General features: G+C 37.5%; 1 protein-coding gene across 2 annotated transcripts in view; it reads left to right on the plus strand.

Annotated features, from left to right (window-relative positions):
• Window positions 1–18,587, plus strand: part of LOC108042233 (protein CEPU-1) — a 288,251-nt gene extending 269,664 nt beyond the window's left edge. For both annotated transcript variants that reach the window (XM_044458803.1, XM_044458804.1), the window contains exons 6-7: window positions 17,272–17,440; window positions 17,501–18,587. In XM_044458803.1, the coding sequence (XP_044314738.1) occupies window positions 17,272–17,440; window positions 17,501–17,598 (267 nt within the window). In that variant the 3' untranslated portion in view covers window positions 17,599–18,587. The remainder of the gene's footprint in view (window positions 1–17,271; window positions 17,441–17,500) is intronic.
• Window positions 18,588–19,711: the final 1,124 nt, after the last annotated feature.

Consider the following 19,711-nt stretch of genomic DNA (forward strand, 5'->3'; position numbering starts at 1 on the left):
CCCAATTTCATTGTATCAGAACAGGAACTAACGATAATCAGACAAGAGTTAAACGACCCAGAATTATGTAACTTGTCTAATGAACATATTCTCGACATACTAGAATTAGACACCTTTAGGATCGGAATTAAGATCAATTTTAGAATTAAGATACCTATGTTTAAACAGAATGTCTACCAATTCTCACATATTGTCCCTTTGCCTATTAATGAATCTAAATTCTTAATCCTACCCAATTATATGGCATACCATAATGCCAATGATGTACATTATTTTATGAACAAATGTAATAGGGTAGACAAACACTATATCTGCGAAAATTTGTTATCAATCAAAGACAATCCTAAAACCGAGTGCCTCAATGGCATATTCACGCTAAATGTTGCCAATTGTAAAGTCAAAGAGATAGGAAACCAAGAGATAATAACAGAAATAGAACCAGGACACGTCCTTATATTAAACACAAGCAACTCTACCATTGCATCCAATTGTACAACTAAAATCCCTATAAAAGGATCCGCTTTAATTACCTTCAATAACTGCGAAGTATCCATCAACCAAATTCCCTATGACAAAGAGTTGTCATTATACGAGGAGAAAATAGACGTTACAATTCCACTTATACAAAATATCAACTTCACCGAACATATCGAAGACATTAACCTACACAATCTAAATCTAAGGTCCATCAATGCTTCCAATTCAATTATTTATTGGAAAAATTTTACAACTACCAATTTTGGAGCGGTATATCTACTACTATTAATCGGAATCTTAGTATCAGTCTCTTTGATCAACACGAAGAAGAAGGTCATATTCTCCACCATACCAGAGCCGAGTTTCGTGACGTCCACACCTTCGCTTTGGCCGTCACTTCAATCCAGGAGGGGAGGAGTTACCGACCAGTCGGTAGGCAACGAGCCTCCGGCCAAGCCACCCAGAGCTACCCTGGAATTGGTACGCTGACTTAGTGGCCACTTACCATCTACATATGGATGCAACTATGTCGCAATCCAAATAATGTCCAAAGCCGGGCAACGACCACTTGAGTCGTTGCCCTGCTAACGTTTTTGCCGACACTGCAACAGGATGCCCCAACCCCCGGAAATGTGACACGAGCAGCTCTCGAATTGGAATTCCAAATAAACATTCTTTTATTTCTTTGTATTTATGTATTAAGCATTTATGTATAGCATGTAAGATTTCCTATGTACACTTCGGCAGCGGTGGCTAGCTGGGCATCGCTGAATAATATATGAACTCAGTTTGAGAATTAACTCCAAACCGAACGGTTTATAATATTTCTGAGATTTTCAATTGAATAAAACTATTAAACGGACAATTCATCGAATCTAAAGGACAACACCCCCCCCCATTTGGACTAAGGAGATATCACAACTCATGCAACACGTAGATGCACTGAGTAGAAACACACACATACTCAAGATAGATTCTAACTCATTTTAAGAAAAGTTAATTATTTGTCAGAGTAGAGATAAGGAAATAAAAAGCATTGTTGAAAAGTTGCAAAGAGAGGGTTTTCTTCACAACATCCCCAAAGAAACTACTCCCTTTGACGTAATACACATTGATCATTATGGTCCTGTAGATAAAAGTATATCTAACAAGCCCGAATTAGTAATTATAGATTTACGAAATTTGTAAGGCTTTATCCAGCTAAAACCACAAAATCCAGGGAAGCAATTTTAGCGTTTATAGACTATTTTAGGGCTACTACAAAAACTGGCCTACTATACCAAAATGTGTGATTTTAGACCTGGAAACATGCTTTACAACCAAAGAAAGCACATAAAAATAGCTACGGGATCTCCGCAGGCAAATGGTAAAGACAGAACCTGGGAAAGATGTTACTGGGATACAGTTTTAGAAGCGGTTGAACATGCTCTCAGTAATACAGTTCAAAGATCGATAAATTAACATCCAAGTCAGGTTTTGTTCGGAGTGTCTCAAAAGGTCAAAGTCATAGATAGCTTGAAAAAAAGTTTAGTAGAATTAAATAAGGATAGTGAAATTAGAAACTTGGAGAAAATTAGACAAAAAGCCAGTAAGAGCATTGAAAAGTTACAAGAGTACAATAAGTTGCGTACAGACTCTAATAGAAAACAGCCCCAAAGGTATGAGCTATGTCTATGTATGAGATATGTCTTGGAGGATGTTTAAGGTTTTCAACAGTCCAGACTTCCTAACAAGGGAGTTTTGGCAATATCGAATATTCGCCCATGGATCAATAATGTTAAGAGATCAGGAGCTCTCCGGTCAGGATGGCCGAATTGTAGCAAGCAGTCAGCAGTCTGCGAATCTTAAATTTCAAAACCGCATCAATATTCTGAGGAGTTGGAGAAATTGTTTTATTTTCGATTATGTGACCTAAAAACTGCATACGGGTCTGTTTTTTTTTTTTGCAAGTATTACCGGACTTGTAAATTCAGACTCGGACTCTTCGATTATACCGCTTGAGAGTCACTGCTCAATTTTTTCGTCGATTATATTTGTTTCAGCAATACAAATATGCGCGGACGCGAAAAAATTGGTTTACGCTTCATGCTTAGCATACTCACTGGCTGAATTGTTTATATCGAGCTCTTCATTGTCAAACACTGCTTCAATTTCCATTAAATTTGTTTTTATTTCTTCTTCGTCAAGACTGTTCATTTTTCGCACACACAAACCACTTGAACCGAATTAGTTTTCTGCTTGCAAGCACAGATCGTATCTGTATAACAGAGTCTTCACGCCAACAAACAAGAAATATTTAACAATGACATAAAGGCGAGATTTGATAATATTACGGAACACATAAACAGGGAGCAACAAATAATTAACCAATACCTAAACAACTACAAAAACATGATTTTCAAAGACATAAATTCCGAACACCATTTATCACACACACTGCAATATATTTCTCGAATTAATATAAACATTGATGTATTATCTAATCATTTAATTAATATAGAAGAAAGTATGTTACTAGCCAGACTAAATATTGTACCCAATTTCATTGTATCAGAACAGGAACTAACGATAATCAGACAAGAGTTAAACGACCCAGAATTATGTAACTTGTCTAATGAACATATTCTCGACATACTAGAATTAGACACCTTTAGGATCGGAATTAAGATCAATTTTAGAATTAAGATACCTATGTTTAAACAGAATGTCTACCAATTCTCACATATTGTCCCTTTGCCTATTAATGAATCTAAATTCTTAATCCTACCCAATTATATGGCATACCATAATGCCAATGATGTACATTATTTTATGAACAAATGTAATAGGGTAGACAAACACTATATCTGCGAAAATTTGTTATCAATCAAAGACAATCCTAAAACCGAGTGCCTCAATGGCATATTCACGCTAAATGTTGCCAATTGTAAAGTCAAAGAGATAGGAAACCAAGAGATAATAACAGAAATAGAACCAGGACACGTCCTTATATTAAACACAAGCAACTCTACCATTGCATCCAATTGTACAACTAAAATCCCTATAAAAGGATCCGCTTTAATTACGTTCAATAACTGCGAAGTATCCATCAACCAAATTCCCTATGACAAAGAGTTGTCATTATACGAGGAGAAAATAGACGTTACAATTCCACTTATACAAAATATCAACTTCACCGAACATATCGAAGACATTAACCAACACAATCTAAATCTAAGGTCCATCAATGCTTCCAATTCAATTATTTATTGGAAAAAATTTTACAACTACCAATTTTGGAGCGGTATATCTACTACTATTAATCGGAATCTTAGTATCAGTCTCTTTGATCAACACGAAGAAGAAGGTCATATTCTCCACCATACCAGAGCCGAGTTTCGTGACGTCCACACCTTCGCTTTGGCCGTCACTTCAATCCAGGAGGGGAGGAGTTACCGACCAGTCGGTAGGCAACGAGCCTCCGGCCAAGCCACCCAGAGCTACCCTGGAATTGGTACGCTGACTTAGTGGCCACTTACCATCTACATATGGATGCAACTATGTCGCAATCCAAATAATGTCCAAAGCCGGGCAACGACCACTTGAGTCGTTGCCCTGCTAACGTTTTTGCCGACACTGCAACAGGATGCCCCAACCCCCGGAAATGTGACACGAGCAGCTCTCGAATTGGAATTCCAAATAAACATTCTTTTATTTCTTTGTATTTATGTATTAAGCATTTATGTATAGCATGTAAGATTTCCTATGTACACTTCGGCAGCGGTGGCTAGCTGGGCATCGCTGAATAATATATGAACTCAGTTTGAGAATTAACTCCAAACCGAACGGTTTATAATATTTCTGAGATTTTCAATTGAATAAAACTATCAAACGGACAATTCATCGAATCTAAAGGACAACACCCCCCCCCCATTTGGACTAAGGAGATATCATAACTCATGCAACACGTAGATGCACTGAGTAGAAACACACACATACTCAAGATAGATTCTAACTCATTTTAAGAAAAGTTAATTATTTGTCAGAGTAGAGATAAGGAAATAAAAAGCATTGTTGAAAAGTTGCAAAGAGAGGGTTTTCTTCACAACATCCCCAAAGAAACTACTCCCTTTGACGTAATACACATTGATCATTATGGTCCTGTAGATAAAAGTATATCTAACAAGCCCGAATTAGTAATTATAGATTTACGAAATTTGTAAGGCTTTATCCAGCTAAAACCACAAAATCCAGGGAAGCAATTTTAGCGTTTATAGACTATTTTAGGGCTACTACAAAAACTGGCCTACTATACCAAAATGTGTGATTTTAGACCTGGAAACATGCTTTACAACCAAAGAAAGCACATAAAAATAGCTACGGGATCTCCGCAGGCAAATGGTAAAGACAGAACCTGGGAAAGATGTTACTGGGATACAGTTTTAGAAGCGGTTGAACATGCTCTCAGTAATACAGTTCAAAGATCGATAAATTAACATCCAAGTCAGGTTTTGTTCGGAGTGTCTCAAAAGGTCAAAGTCATAGATAGCTTGAAAAAAAGTTTAGTAGAATTAAATAAGGATAGTGAAATTAGAAACTTGGAGAAAATTAGACAAAAAGCCAGTAAGAGCATTGAAAAGTTACAAGAGTACAATAAGTTGCGTACAGACTCTAATAGAAAACAGCCCCAAAGGTATGAGCTATGTCTATGTATGAGATATGTCTTGGAGGATGTTTAAGGTTTTCAACAGTCCAGACTTCCTAACAAGGGAGTTTTGGCAATATCGAATATTCGCCCATGGATCAATAATGTTAAGAGATCAGGAGCTCTCCGGTCAGGATGGCCGAATTGTAGCAAGCAGTCAGCAGTCTGCGAATCTTAAATTTCAAAACCGCATCAATATTCTGAGGAGTTGGAGAAATTGTTTTATTTTCGATTATGTGACCTAAAAACTGCATACGGGTGTGTTTTTTTTTTTTTGCAAGTATTACCGGACTTGTAAATTCAGACTCGGACTCTTCGATTATACCGCTTGAGAGTCACTGCTCAATTTTTTCGTCGATTATATTTGTTTCAGCAATACAAATATTGGTTTACGCTTCATGCTTAGCATACTCACTGGCTGAATTGTTTATATCGAGCTCTTCATTGTCAAACACTGCTTCAATTTCCATTAAATTTGTTTTTATTTCTTCTTCGTCAAGACTGTTCATTTTTCGCACACACAAACCACTTGAACCGAATTAGTTTTCTGCTTGCAAGCACAGATCGTATCTGTATAACAGAGTCTTCACAGTAAGGTGAAACACAACAACATCTAACGACTACATTATCGAAGCTGGAGTCTTGCAAGGAAGCGCACTTGGGCCTACTCTGTTCGTTCTATATACAGCGGATATTCCTACAAACTTCCACTGGATATTAAACATTCGATCGCCCCTGCGTCTGGACTACAGGGTCCTGCTCTACAACTCTACTCGCAAGCCTATCTGGACATATTGCTCCCAGCTATGAGGGAACTCGTGCAGCAGCAACATTTAGATCATATAGCGCGCACAATCGAAAATCCTGAGGACTATCACCGAGGCACCGTGGTATATTCGCAACCAAAACATCCACAGTGACCTCAGCATTCTTGCAGTAAAAAATGAAATAGGCAAACAAAAGACGAGCTACAAAGAAAAACTCTCGCAACCAAAACATCCACAGTGACCTCAGCATTCTTGCAGTAAAAAATGAAATAGGCAAACAAAAGACGACCTACAAAGAAAAACTCTCGCAAGAGGCTTGTCTCGGGTTTCCAGCAGAACACGACTACAACGCAACGACCTTTCAACCCAGCAATAATTCTTAGGGCCCCATTACTCAGTACCAGTCATATGACTGTTAGTTAGATTACTATAAGATTTGATACACTTATTGTTAGTATCCAAAAAGAGAATTTTTAATAAATAAATAGCAAAGTATTAAAAAAAAATTTTGAACACTTTCAAATTAACATTTCTTTTTGAAAACAAACATAGCTGTCATAAAATTGATCGACAAATAACCGGAAATTAAGTTAATTTTTTAAAAATTTTTATTGGCGATACGGATAGTCTCAGCTCAATTTTGGCAACATTTAAACAACATGTGTGAATTTTTTCATCAAAAAATATTGCAAATTGAGTTAGATACAGGCAATCTTCGGCGGCGCCTCGAAGAAAACACGTTTTGCTGTGTACACGATAACTGGTCAGAGAATTATCTGAATTGAAAAAATCAAATTGCATTAGTTAAAGGACAAGATTCCTCAGGTAACGCTGTCAAGTTTTTATTTTTTTTTCGATTTTTTCAGGCACTTGAAAGTCAAAAACCCCGATTTTCGCCCAAAACGTCGAGTAATAAAAAACTCGACAGCGTTACCTGAGGAATTTAGTAGAGAAATACTGTGCAAAATCTCAAAACAATCCGTTCAAATGATTTTGCGGATCGTGTACACCGACTTTGAATTGGCAACTTTTCAGGAGAGCGTTTTAAAGTTTGGGACACCCAAAAATGCAATATAAAAAGCGCATACTTACCTACGTTGAACTGCCCATAAGTTCGGAAGTTTTACTTGGATCAATTTAAAATTTTAACACAATAGTCTCGAGATAATGTACATTCAGAAATAAATATTAAATACTATACCCCTCTTAATACAGTCACCCGGCAACAGAGAAGTTGGCAAGCAAAATAATGCAAGACCATCATCCTTTGCAAATATTGCATAACGACTGTTCCAAAAACCCGGACTTCGATGCACTGGGCAATCCGCTGCGATGAAAGCGGGGGCTAACACCCTCTAGCTTTCATTATAAGAATTTATATACTAAGCATTTAGTCGAATTTTGGATGTAAATCGTAACGGTCATAGCCTTGCTATGCTTAAGGCTTTCTCGTCTAATGCCGATCAAAAATATATTATTGAAACGTTATTGTATAACACAAATTTGCATTTAACTCGATATATAGATGTTTTTACCGTTCTAAAAATATGTTTTTAATTTTACCAAAGGATCAAAAAATGTATTAGCAAATTTAGTCAAATTTATTAATTTTTTCTTAAAGGTGGGAACCCTGACAACGAGGCATGAGGAATGCGTGCAGTCTATTATATACCGCTAGCAAACCAACAGTGTGTGGTCTCGGAATAAAAAGAGTGAATTCAGTTTGGAATATAAACGTGTTTTTATTGCTAAGATATATCCATTTTGTGAGTTATTACAGAGCTCAACAAACTCGAAAAGTTTCAACTTTTTTTAAGCGGAGCAGCATTGGATACAGCTTCGTATCTGGAGTTTACCTACACCAGCTGCACTATCACTTAGGATCTGTTCAGTAGTAACACCCAAATAGGGTTGCAGCGACTAAATCCCGATTGGCTTTAAAACTTCGAGCTGTATTTAATGTTATGTGAAGACCATGGGGGCTTTCGGGCAAATCACTGACTGCATCATTCTCCAAAGCCTATTTTATAAAGTCAAAATCTCAACTCATTTAAAATGGGAGGATAAATGGGAATAACTTTCAGCAGGTCATGACTTTCTTAGATTAAAGATGTTTGAAGCTGGATATGAAGAAGCACGCTATGGTTGATGATGCAGGGCGTTCCATTTGTGGTTGCTCGAGATTTGGAAACTTTTTGCCCCAACATCGAATATGACAATTCAAGAATTTTTCACTTTGTGTAAAGTGCAGCACAATAATGCTGCTCCCTAGATATTTATGATATATACAATCAAGAGTCACATCTCCGCTCCCAACGTCTTTGGCAGCGCAGTTTAACCGTTTAGAGATAAGCGACAATTATTCAGTAAAATAACTGCGAAGAGAACACTTCCATCTGTTCTATCGTCCTCACTAATTTTGACCTATAGGATAAACTCATCTAGCTTCAGTATGTTTTGGATTTGCCGCTACAGTTTCCTGTTTTCACCTTCATTTAATTAAAAAGTGCAGCTACTGCGGTGGCAATCACACTGCTAACTCTTATTTTTTATCTGTGTGTTCCGTTAAACTATCCGTCAAATTCAAATAAACCTCCGTGGTTTAATAAGGAGTTGTCACACCTAAAAAATATTAAGTCCAGACTTTTTAATAAATTTAAAATGTGCGGTTCACAATCTGCCTTCTCTCGATACCTAAGGGCTCGGTCAAATTTTACCGTGCTTAAAAATTGTGGTTATAAAAGCTATCTGACTCGTTGTAGGGTCCAATTTTCACAAGATCCAAAACAGTTTTATAATTTTGTTAACAATAAGCGTAAATCAGCCTGTTACCCTGCATCGCTATCATTTGAAAATTCTACGGCAAAAAAAAAATCATGCAATTGCCGATCTGTTTGCCCAGTTTTGCCAGACAACATATTCTGTTTCATCCCGTCCAAATCCAAATCATCTCTGCACAAATTGTTTACCTTGTCTTTGAAAACATCTCATTTCCCACTTATTTGGAAGGAGTCAATTGTTATTCCCCTCCATAAGAAAGGAAATAAATCAAATACTAGTAATTACAGAGGTATATCAAAATTATCCGCCATCCCAAAGCTTTTCGAAAACGTTATTACACCCCACTTGCAACATCTTTGGTGAACAATTATATCTCCATGTCAACATAGATTTATAAGGCGAAGATCTACGACGACAAACCTCTTGGAGCTAACGTCTTTTGTAATAAATAGCTTCTTGTATTAAAGCTAGACTTATTAGGGTTTTAACATGGATCTTAAGTTATTTAAGTGGTAGGACTCAACGAGTCCTCTTTAAAAACTCGGTCTCTAATTTGATCCGAGTTACTTCAGGCGTCCCACAAGGAAGCCACCTTGGCCCACTTCTTTTTACTTTATTTATAAACGATCTCCCTCTTATCTTGTCAAGGTCGCGTGTCCTTATGTACGCAGATGACGTTAAGTTATGCCTGCAATATAACGAAATTTCCTGCAGTTCAGACTTACAATCGAACCTAAATGCTTTTCAAGCATGGTGTTGTGCAAATCTTTTGGATTTAAATAGCGCTAAGTGTAAAGTAATGACATTTCGAGAGTGAACCCACAATATGCCACGTATACGCTGGGTGGCTGTGCGTTGTCTAGAATTACGCCTGTTGATGACCTTGGCGTCCTTCTTGACCCAAAACTTAAGTTTTGTGACCATATTACTTCTATGGTGAATAAAGCCAGGGGAGTACTTGGATTTATTAAAAGGTTGTAACAAAAACTCTGTTCGTTTCACTAGTCCGTCCAATTCTGGAGTACTGTTCAGCAGTTTGGAGTCCTCAGTATGCTGTACATATAGACCGGATAGAGTCTGCGCAAAAGAACTTTTTATTATTTGCTTTACGGGGCCTTAACTGGAATGCAAGCCTTATTTTACCATCCTACTCTAGTAGACTTCTCCTAATTAATCTACCATCCTTAGTAAACCGTAGAACGATGCTTGGCACAACTTTTATTTATAAACTTATTCACGGGGATGTGGAGAGTCCCGAGTTACTGGGTCGCATAAACTTCTCCGCGCCTAATAAAATAAGCAGAAACTATGTTCCTCTTACTTTAAATATTTGTAGATCTAACTATGATACGCATGAACCGTTTAGAGTACTGTGTAACGACTATAATAGACAATACCATATTATTTCTACTACTGACTCTTTGCCAAGCCTAAAAGCATTAATTTTATCTTATTTAGCACAAAATTAGTATTAGTATTAGTCTCGTATATATTTCTAACTCAGTATGTCCGCTTCCATATTGTCCTTTTTCACTTCTCGCGATCTCGTTTTTACGCCTACGCGTAAAAACAAGCACTGCTTGGTGTAGTAAGGGCTACTTGTTTGCGCTGATCATAGTGCATCAACGTCCGAAAAAACTACAGAGGCTGCCCAGTTTATAAGGAGCTGAAAAGTCGCATCCACCAGAGAGGAACTACTGCCCGCAACCAAAATAAACAGATGACAGCTGAAACCCTGAAGTCTTCTTTTCGACTGTAGCCAGATCCTCACTAGGACCCATAAACTCTGCTAAAAATGTGACATACGCATGACTTGGTAACCCTGTCTCAAAAAGTTAATTTCAGCAATCAGCATACCAAGAACCGAACACGGCACAGCAGCAACAATTCCCGGAGCAGTCAAAAAGCAACTTTGAAGATATGACATGCAGCCTGCAACAAAGCCTTACGGAGTTTATGTCGTTTATGCGCACAACTATGCAAGATTTAATGCGAAATCAAAATCTATTGATTCAAATGCTGGTTTCACAACAATCCAAATAATGACTTTCCTGAGGATATCTACGTGGAACGCTAACGGCGTCTCGGAGCATAAACTTGAGTTAGCTCAATTCCTACTCGACAATCATATCGACGTAATGCTGCTTTCAGAAAGACACCTTACAAACAAATACAATTTTCAACTACGAGGTTATTCATTCTACGGAACAAATCATCCAGATGGTAAAGCACATGGTGGGACTGGAATTCTAATCAGAAGCCGTATTAAGCACCACTATCATAACAAATTTGCTAAAACTTACCTACAGACTTACACTAGCCGCCGTATACTGCCCCCCTCGCTTCACTACAGCTGAAGATGAGTTTATGCAGTTTTTCAACTCACTAGGAGACCACTTCATAGCAGCAGGGGACTACAACGCCAAGCACACACACTGGGGATCACGTCTCGTGACACCAAAAGGAAAACAGCTCTATAATGCAGTAATAAAAGCCAAGAACAAGCTGGACTATGATTCTCCTGGCAGACCAACATACTGGCCGGCAGACCCAAGGAAACTACCCGATTTAATAGACTTTGCAATTACCAAAAACATTCCTAAAAATCTGATAAGCGCCGAATGCCTCTCGGATCTTTCATCTGATCACTCGCCTGTCCTGTTTATTCTACTCCGACATCCAGACGCATTGGAGCAATCGTTTAAATTAACATCTCAGAAAACCAATTGGATTAACTACAGGAAATATATTAGCTCACACATTGAACTAAGTCCTCACCTCAACGATGAAGCCAACGTAGACAGCTTTGTTAATACACTAGAGTATGTACTCGTCAAACTACAAGTACACAATGCAACCAAAAGAAGACAAATCGAAAAGCTCGTCCTCAAAAAGTGCCGCTTACGTCGAGAGTGACAATTCCACAGATCGCCATCTGCTAGGCAACGCTTAAAACATGCCTCCCGTCAACTCACTAAAGCTTTACAGCAAGAAGAAGCATATGTCCACCGACGCAACATAGCGCAATTGTCAACATCTAGTACAAAACACTCACTATGGAGAGCTCACCCAACTCTAAGCTCACCGAAAGTATCCGTGATGCCTATTAGAAATCCCATAGGCGGCCGGGCGTGCAGCGATGCAGACAGAGCTAGCACGTTTGCAAATCACCTTAAAAATGTCTTCCAACCAAATCCTGCCACTAGTGCGTTCACTTTGCCGACTTTACCATATGAGCCTCAGCTTCAACATGAGCCAATTGAGTTTCGCCCAAACGAAATTCCCAAAATGATCATATCGCGCCGTTTGCACTATCACCCAATTTTTTAACGCCATCGCAAAATTTGGACATTTTCCAGTGAGGTGGAAACAGTCGATTATAATAATGATAGCAATCCCCACGTCGCACTGTGGTAGAAATGACTGATTTAGCAGCTATTAATTCAAATTTCAACTTAATTATTGGCGCCAAAAATGTTTTGTAATCGAAAACTTATATATTCTATAGGCCAAACAAAATGTTCAATTAGCTACCTCTCAATATTCGCCAATTTTGACCACTTGCTAAAATTTGCATATAATTTGATTTTATTCAGTGCAATTTAACTTTTTGCTATTAAATATGGAAAAAGGTATGTAATTAACTACAAAATAAGTGTTTGTGACCTCTGATTGTTCGTCCCAAAATTTTATGAGGTGTAGTGTTTACTAACAAACTAAACTTTCGTAGACCAGAACTTTTGATATCAATGTTTTTTATAAAAATTAGTCAACGTTTTGCGCTGTGAAAATGTCCAACATGAGCCGCATATTACCTTTCAATATATTTTTTTTAGCCTCATTGTCAGTGTCCAAGCGCGTGCTAATTTCAGTATGGCAGACATATGTACGTCTACGACAGTATTATAAACAGAAATATATATAATGATAGTGACTGCGCCAAAATAACTGAGAAAATAAAAAATTTTACTAAAACATTGGCATTGAAATATATGTAGGAATTTTGAGATGCGCAACAAAGAATGGTTAAATGATCAGCTTATATTGGTGAACCTAAGATCAAATGCTGGACGACCCGAACTTACTTTTACTGACAGCCAGGAGAAAGAGCTCGTATCTGCGGCTAGTACTAGTTTGTATAGTTCTGGCAAACGAAGTGCAACTAAGATGATTACGTTATTAAATTCTGATGAAAGTTTGCCCAAAAAAATGATATTAGCTACTCAATCAGCTGATAACCAACCGATTAAGTACACATCAGAGGAAGTCTTAGCTTTATATATTGATGGTGGTTACACAAGGAATGCAAATATATTTCTGACGTACGATGTTCTACTGCCTGAAAAAAAAAGTGCTATCCTAGTGGTCTAAACGGCACTGATCATTCATTCGAGGTACCCTTACAAAGCTTGGTTGATCACACAGTTGTGAGATTGTATAACGCAAATGTGTTTTCGGTGTGCTTGGTACCACTACAAATAGTTCTTGGATCAACAATACTCCGGAAAAATATGATGAAATACTCTGAAATATGATGAAGCACACTTTATTGCAGGCCAGTAAAATTGCTTTGTGTTAAAGAAACATCAGTTTTGGTACGTGATGAATGCAAAAGTTTTCAGTGTTCTGGCAGAATCACCATCCCTAGTATGTGAAACATGTGGAACAAAAAAAAAATGAAAAAATGAATCTTATTGATATACAAAATTTGCCGAGCAAAGAAAACCTGTATGAGTATGGCTTATCAAGTCTACACGCTTGAATTCGTTTTCTTGATTGCATTCTACATATTAGCTATAAATTCGCAGTGCGGAAAAAGCAGCTTTAGATATTAGAAAAAAGGAAATACAAGATAATTTGCGAAAGGAAATAGGCATATTGGTTGATGTTCCCAAGCCTGGCTCTGGTAATACTAATAACGGCAACCCAGCCAGAAGATTTTTCAAAGAACCAAAAACGGCTGCCAAAATTACCGGAGTAAGCTCTGTATTAATTGATAGATTCAGCGTAATCTTACGCACCTCAGCATGTGGATATGAAATTTTTACAGAAGCCTTTCAACATTTTGCATTGCAAACCCCAATAATATTTGTGGACTTGTATCCATGTTTTTACAGGCCTACATCTGTCTATAAAATGTTAATGCATGGTGCAGAAATAATAAAACATTTTGCCCTTCCGATAGGTATGATGTCAGAAGAAGTTCTCGAGGCCAGAAATAAAGATAAGCGAAAATATCGTTTACATCACACTCGAAAAAATTCACACTTTGCTCCATTTATTACCATGCTATCAAAAGGCTCAGTTTCCCCTTTCAAAGGCAATGAAATATTAGACAATGATGTTGTGAGGAGTTAAATAACTACGCACCGTGGGAAAAGAGAGTTTGGAGAATACAGCTGGAGAGAGTTTGGAGAATACATCTGGAGAGAGTTTGGAGAGTACAGCTGGAGTGAGTTTGGAGAGAACGAGAAGGGAGTTTGGAGAATACAGCTGGAAAGAGTTTGGAGAGTACGAGGGGAGAGAGAGTTTGGAGAGAAGGGATAACGGTAGAAGACGTCGGACCCTAGTATAGTGCCGTGCGCAAAGATGAAAAAGGAGACACCATGGATTAACGGTACCAAGAGTCCTATATAAGCGGGTTCAGCGCTGGAATCTGGATCAGCCGATCACAAGGAGTCAATCCGTCAATCAGTAAACAAGCAGCAGATCAGTGAACAACAAAAGTCACGTCAAGAGCAGGAGCAAGCTGAGTCGCGCCGAGTCAACAAGGAGCAAGATCGCTACATCAAGACGTTCGGGACTTAGAGTTCAAGTCTCCGAGCTGAGAAACAGGTAGCTGAGGTCCTTAAGTCATTCCGAGGCTAAATCCAGGCGCTTTGTTCCAATTCTTGTCGCGATTTGAGCTTGGCGTATTGCTCGGCGAGTCCGGCAGAATTGAACAAAAAGAGTCCTTCGACAAAGAACCGTGGGCTCGGAAGGGAAGTTGTCTAGAACCAGCTGCCGTGCGAAAACAATTGCCTTGACGAATTCCGGCGTCCGCCTGAACCGTCAGGCGAAAATTGTGCAGGCCCTGGTGCGACTAGCCACGAAGGACGCGCGTCCGAACCACGGGTGTCTCGAGAGGCGTATGCGTCGAGAGCACAGTAGTTCGCCGTCAGAGTCCTAGAAAGGCAGCTGAACAAATCCCGAGAGCCAAAGATTCGCAGCACCTAGTCCTGCAAGAGCACGCAACAACGGAGGTAGGATATCGCGCCGTGAGCAGAGCAAGGACATCAAGGACACAAGAAACGACGAGCAGTCGTCGCAGGCCCAGCAGCTAGCAAGCCACACTCCAACGTATTCAATCTACGGCTAAGAGGCGAGGGCGGAAGCGTTCGTCTTGAACCTATTGTCCTGCCACAGAAATTGCAATGGCGGCCTTCTGTACTTTAAATGTACTTTAAAATACTGAAAAATATGGAATTATTTTTTTTTCAGGTGGAAGAGAATTTAACAATTTATCTATCGAATGAGCCGTCACAAAGCCCGATCGGTTCAGTTCAGCTTATTCAATAGTGTACACAAAACAGAAAAAAGTTTTTTCGAGAAAAACGCGTTTAAAGTTTTGAATCGTTTGGACACGCCTTCCGGCACGTTCGGTACATACTTCAGATATCGACTTGAAATTTTAAAGCAATATTCTTGAACAGTTAGTTAGTTAGTTACAATCGAATGAAATTATTTCTAAAATGAAGTTTCTACCCTAATAAGCTGAATGTTTTCTATTCCATTGATAGTGTGTTGAGTACTTCCATTAAAATCGAGTTTCGCATTTACTTGTTTAAGTAAGTCGAGCCCGATAATGCCGTCAAAGGAAAAAATGTGTTTTTGTATTGAACACCGAAACTTTGTATTTTGTATCTACTTACAGTGAAGGGGGTATCCGCTGCCACGTCGCCTTTCAGCCTCGGGAGTATAGTAATGTAATTGTTCGAGGTCCCCGTATCGATTAATAGTTTTATTTCTCTTCCTGCTACCGTACGTGTAATGTAGGGAAGCAGTGACATTACCCTAAAAATTTGCACGAGTCTTCTGTTTCCATATCATCCTCTATTTCTGTTTCGCTTGCAGCAGAGTCATAATTCTCGCCGTAAGGGCTTTCCTCTAACATAAAGATAATTTTTTGATAAGTTCGTGCTGACTGCCCTCTTTGCCATGTTGTAGGTTGCTTAAACCGGGATAAGGAGTTAACCCCCATTGGTTCTGACGGTGAGTGGCTTTGACTATTTCCTACGCTATTGTATGGCCTTTGTTTAAAAGAGCCAGGTTGAATGTTGGTTTCCCGGGTGCCTTCGGATTGCTCCGGCTATGGCGGCCTCCCTACTAGCAATTTGTTCTGCCTGCAATTCTACTGTCTGTTGAACTACTGAGTTTTTAGTGTTGAAACCAATATGCGCGGCCCTACTGATCGATGGGGTGCGGTACTCTTCCTTATATTCCTGACTCTGTTAGGGTTGATGTCTTTTGATCTTTGTTTCTAAAAGTTTTCTATATTCATCTAAAATTTCTTCATCCGATGAGATGTAGTCGTTGTTCCTATACATGGGTACTAAGGTATTCGATCAAGAACTTGTTGAATATTTTATTATAAATATTTATTATTGTCGAGATTGAAGGTTTAATCTTGGTAAAAGTATAACGTCAATCAAATATCAAAGTTAAGAAAAATGTAAATCTTAATGAATTTACCATATTTAGTATGTTTTGTATTTGAAGCACTTTGGACAAAAAGCCTACTCACATGTTCCGATATTTATTTTATCGTGTGGGTTTGTGTTTTGCCGTCGGCTGCGGCTGTTGCTACTGCCGCTGCTGCTGTTCCCTGGGAGGTGGGCGAGAGGTTTCCCTACAGCTCCATTTTTCTCTGGTTGCTAAGTGTTTTTTGTTTTTTGCGCTGCACTTTATTTGCTATCATTTTATTAAACTTTGGTTGCAGATATTATTCTTTTTTAAATATTTGACGACCTTTTATGTTTAAATTTTTGATTGATTTTTTTTTTTAAATAACATTTTATTTGTCAATTTAACTTTTTTAGTGAACGGTGTAGTTTTCCCTTTTTTTGGCTGCACTTTTGGTTACAGCTTTTCTTTTCACTTTTCTTGCAGTTTTTACTTCGCAATTTTTGGCAATTTACTTTTCTGTGAACTATGTTAAATTTAGTTTTTTGCACTTTTGGTTATAGCTTTTTGATGAACTTTTTTTTTAATTCGTAATTTTAATTCCGGTGCACTGTACTTTTATTTTCGGTAATTTATTTTTTGGTGATTTCATTAAGAATAACCTAGCAGCTTGCCCAGCTGCAGCTTGAGGTCTTCCTTTGGATGCAGCACAGTCGGCAAGGTGCCGTGCCAGCACCTGATATCCGGCCAACGGCGAACACTCGTTGCGCACGTGTTCTGGCCGAGCCCCGGGTATTTGCACCCGGAATGCGCGGTTAGCGGAATTATTGTTGTTCGGCAGTTTCTTAGAAAGCGAACTGTGTGTGTTAACTTATATACATAAAATAAATTTTTTTGCAGGAAATTAATTATGATTCACCACGAGGAGGAGTGTCCGTAATAACTGAAAAAGGAGACATAACTACTTCATATCTATTGATTCAACGTGCAAAAATAGCTGATTCCGGCCAATATTCTTGCTTACCATCAAACGCAAACCCGAAGTCTGTAAATGTTCACATTTTGCAGGGTAAGAGCATTTAAAAATGTTTTATTTATTTATAAACTGACATTGTATTCATTTTACCAGGTGATCATCCAGCAGCAGTTCAAAAATCCTCTAATTTGATGTCACAAACGTTTAATGTGTTAATTCTGCCTATATTGTTAACTTTATTAGCTTTATAAGAAAACAATTTTTTTATACATTTCTGTGGATTTACATTTAAGTAAGATACCTTATTAAATGAAAAAATTAAAATATTTATTATTATTTGTTATTAATATTTAAGAATGTGTGGATTGGTCGTTATAATTGTTGAATAATTCGTCGGCATATAGCAATTTTCTGTTGGTAAAATAGTCAATAAACATAAAATATACCGTTTTTGTAAATTATTACACTTGTTTATCGTGAAATGTCATGCTAATGACATAAAATAATCTTTTTTTAAAATCTAAGAGAATAAGGGTATAAAGTAGCGTATATATATTTGAAACATTAAGCAGAATTTATATTAGGATAGAACGCGAAAACAATTTAAAGAGGCAATGCCGATAAGGTCGAAAGGGAGTTTTCTCGAAGAAGTTTGATTGACAACCAACTTTTAATATAAAATAATGTAATGTGACTTTGTATGAGCGACGAAAAGCTTTTTAAGGGACCCTTACACTGGACTTCAAAATTTAAACAAACACCGTCTCCGGACGGCAACCAAGCCAGTCACTGCTTCCGATGTTTGGCTATTACCAATTGGCTGTTACCAATTTATTCTCGACTGCAGGCTGAAAATATACCTCAGAGAAAGAAGTATATGTGCTTTGAAATTAAGTAAAGAAAAACAATTAAAAACAAAAATAATGTTTTAAATTCCATTTTATTTATATCGTTTGAATATATACATATATTGTTTTCGTAAACCTTTAGATTAACTTAAAATTTAATAAACCACTTTAACTATAAGTATATGTGCATGCTGAATGAAAATTCAAAATACTTTTGGAAACATTTTTTAAGACTTTTAAAAAAATGTATTCCGTTATTAATTAAAATTTGATTAATTTCGGTTGGACATTGAAGTATCCAATTTTTTTAGAATTGTAGAATTAATTTGACAATTACAGTGTCAAACCGGTGGCCATTCTAATAAACTTTATTTTATTATTCCTCAAATATATTCTATTGTGTTTAGATTCGAGCTGATCGCTGGACATTGTAACAAAGCCTTTTATTTTTCGAGCCGTGTGGATTGGCGCGTTGTCTTGCTAAAAGATCTACTAATCCACGTAAAGGCCTCCAGTAAATTCGATGAGTACTTTTTCTAGTAACTCTTTATATATTTCTGCATTGTTTCTAGTTGGTATAAAACAAAGTGGACACTTTCCAGTGTACCCAAATCCTGCCCAAACCATTTATGATCCTCCACCGTGTACTCGTTTATAGCACCCCTGTCGTGGCTTCCTTTTATCGCTGGTCCGCCGTTTAAATAACCTTTTTTTGGTTCGAAAATTTAACTTTTCTAAATTACTCTGACCAAAATTTGTACTTCTAAGAAAATATGTGGCTCTTTAGTGGCCTTGTTACTGCGTCGCGGGAAGCATATATAACCATTTCAAATTCAAAATTTGGTATATACAGGCGTGGTCGAAATAAGTAGCACAAACCAAAACAGAATATTTATCAATTGGAGAATATTTTACAGCCGATTCAAAAAATGTCGGTCACAAGCGATTATGGCACTCTTTAACATGGTATAAAAACATGTATCACAAGAAAGGAAACCTAACTTCGGGCGGAGCCGAGGTTGATATACCCTTGCAGAATATTCTGTAAATTATATTTTCCAAAATTATTTATATGATGCATTAATTTTGGAAAATATAATAGAAAAGTTTGAATTTTTTTTATGTAAGTAACAATTTTTTTTATTAAATGAATGATTATATTTTCTGAAAGTTTAGATTGTTGACAATGTTTATGCAAAAATTTGTGAAAAAATATTTAATAGTCTTAAACGCCTTTTTTTGGAAGAGTGATAATTCCACAGGACGAACCGGTCAACTGAAACCGTAAAAATAAAAATATTTCTTTAATTTAGAGTACAAAAATTTTGATTTTTTAAAAATCGAAAAGGTATATACCCCCTTAATGCTCATACTTATTTTGAATTTGACATATCTACTGTTGGATCAAGTTATGAAATTATAATAAAGTTGTTAAAACTTGAAGCATAGTGTAAGTTAGTTTAGGGCGAAGGCGGGAGCACAATAAAGTTCTCTCTCGCTCTCGGCGAAGTCGCCC

Source organism: Drosophila rhopaloa, unplaced genomic scaffold (assembly GCF_018152115.1).
Source record: "Drosophila rhopaloa isolate 14029-0021.01 unplaced genomic scaffold, ASM1815211v1 contig_172, whole genome shotgun sequence".
Taxonomy (NCBI): domain Eukaryota; kingdom Metazoa; phylum Arthropoda; class Insecta; order Diptera; family Drosophilidae; genus Drosophila; species Drosophila rhopaloa.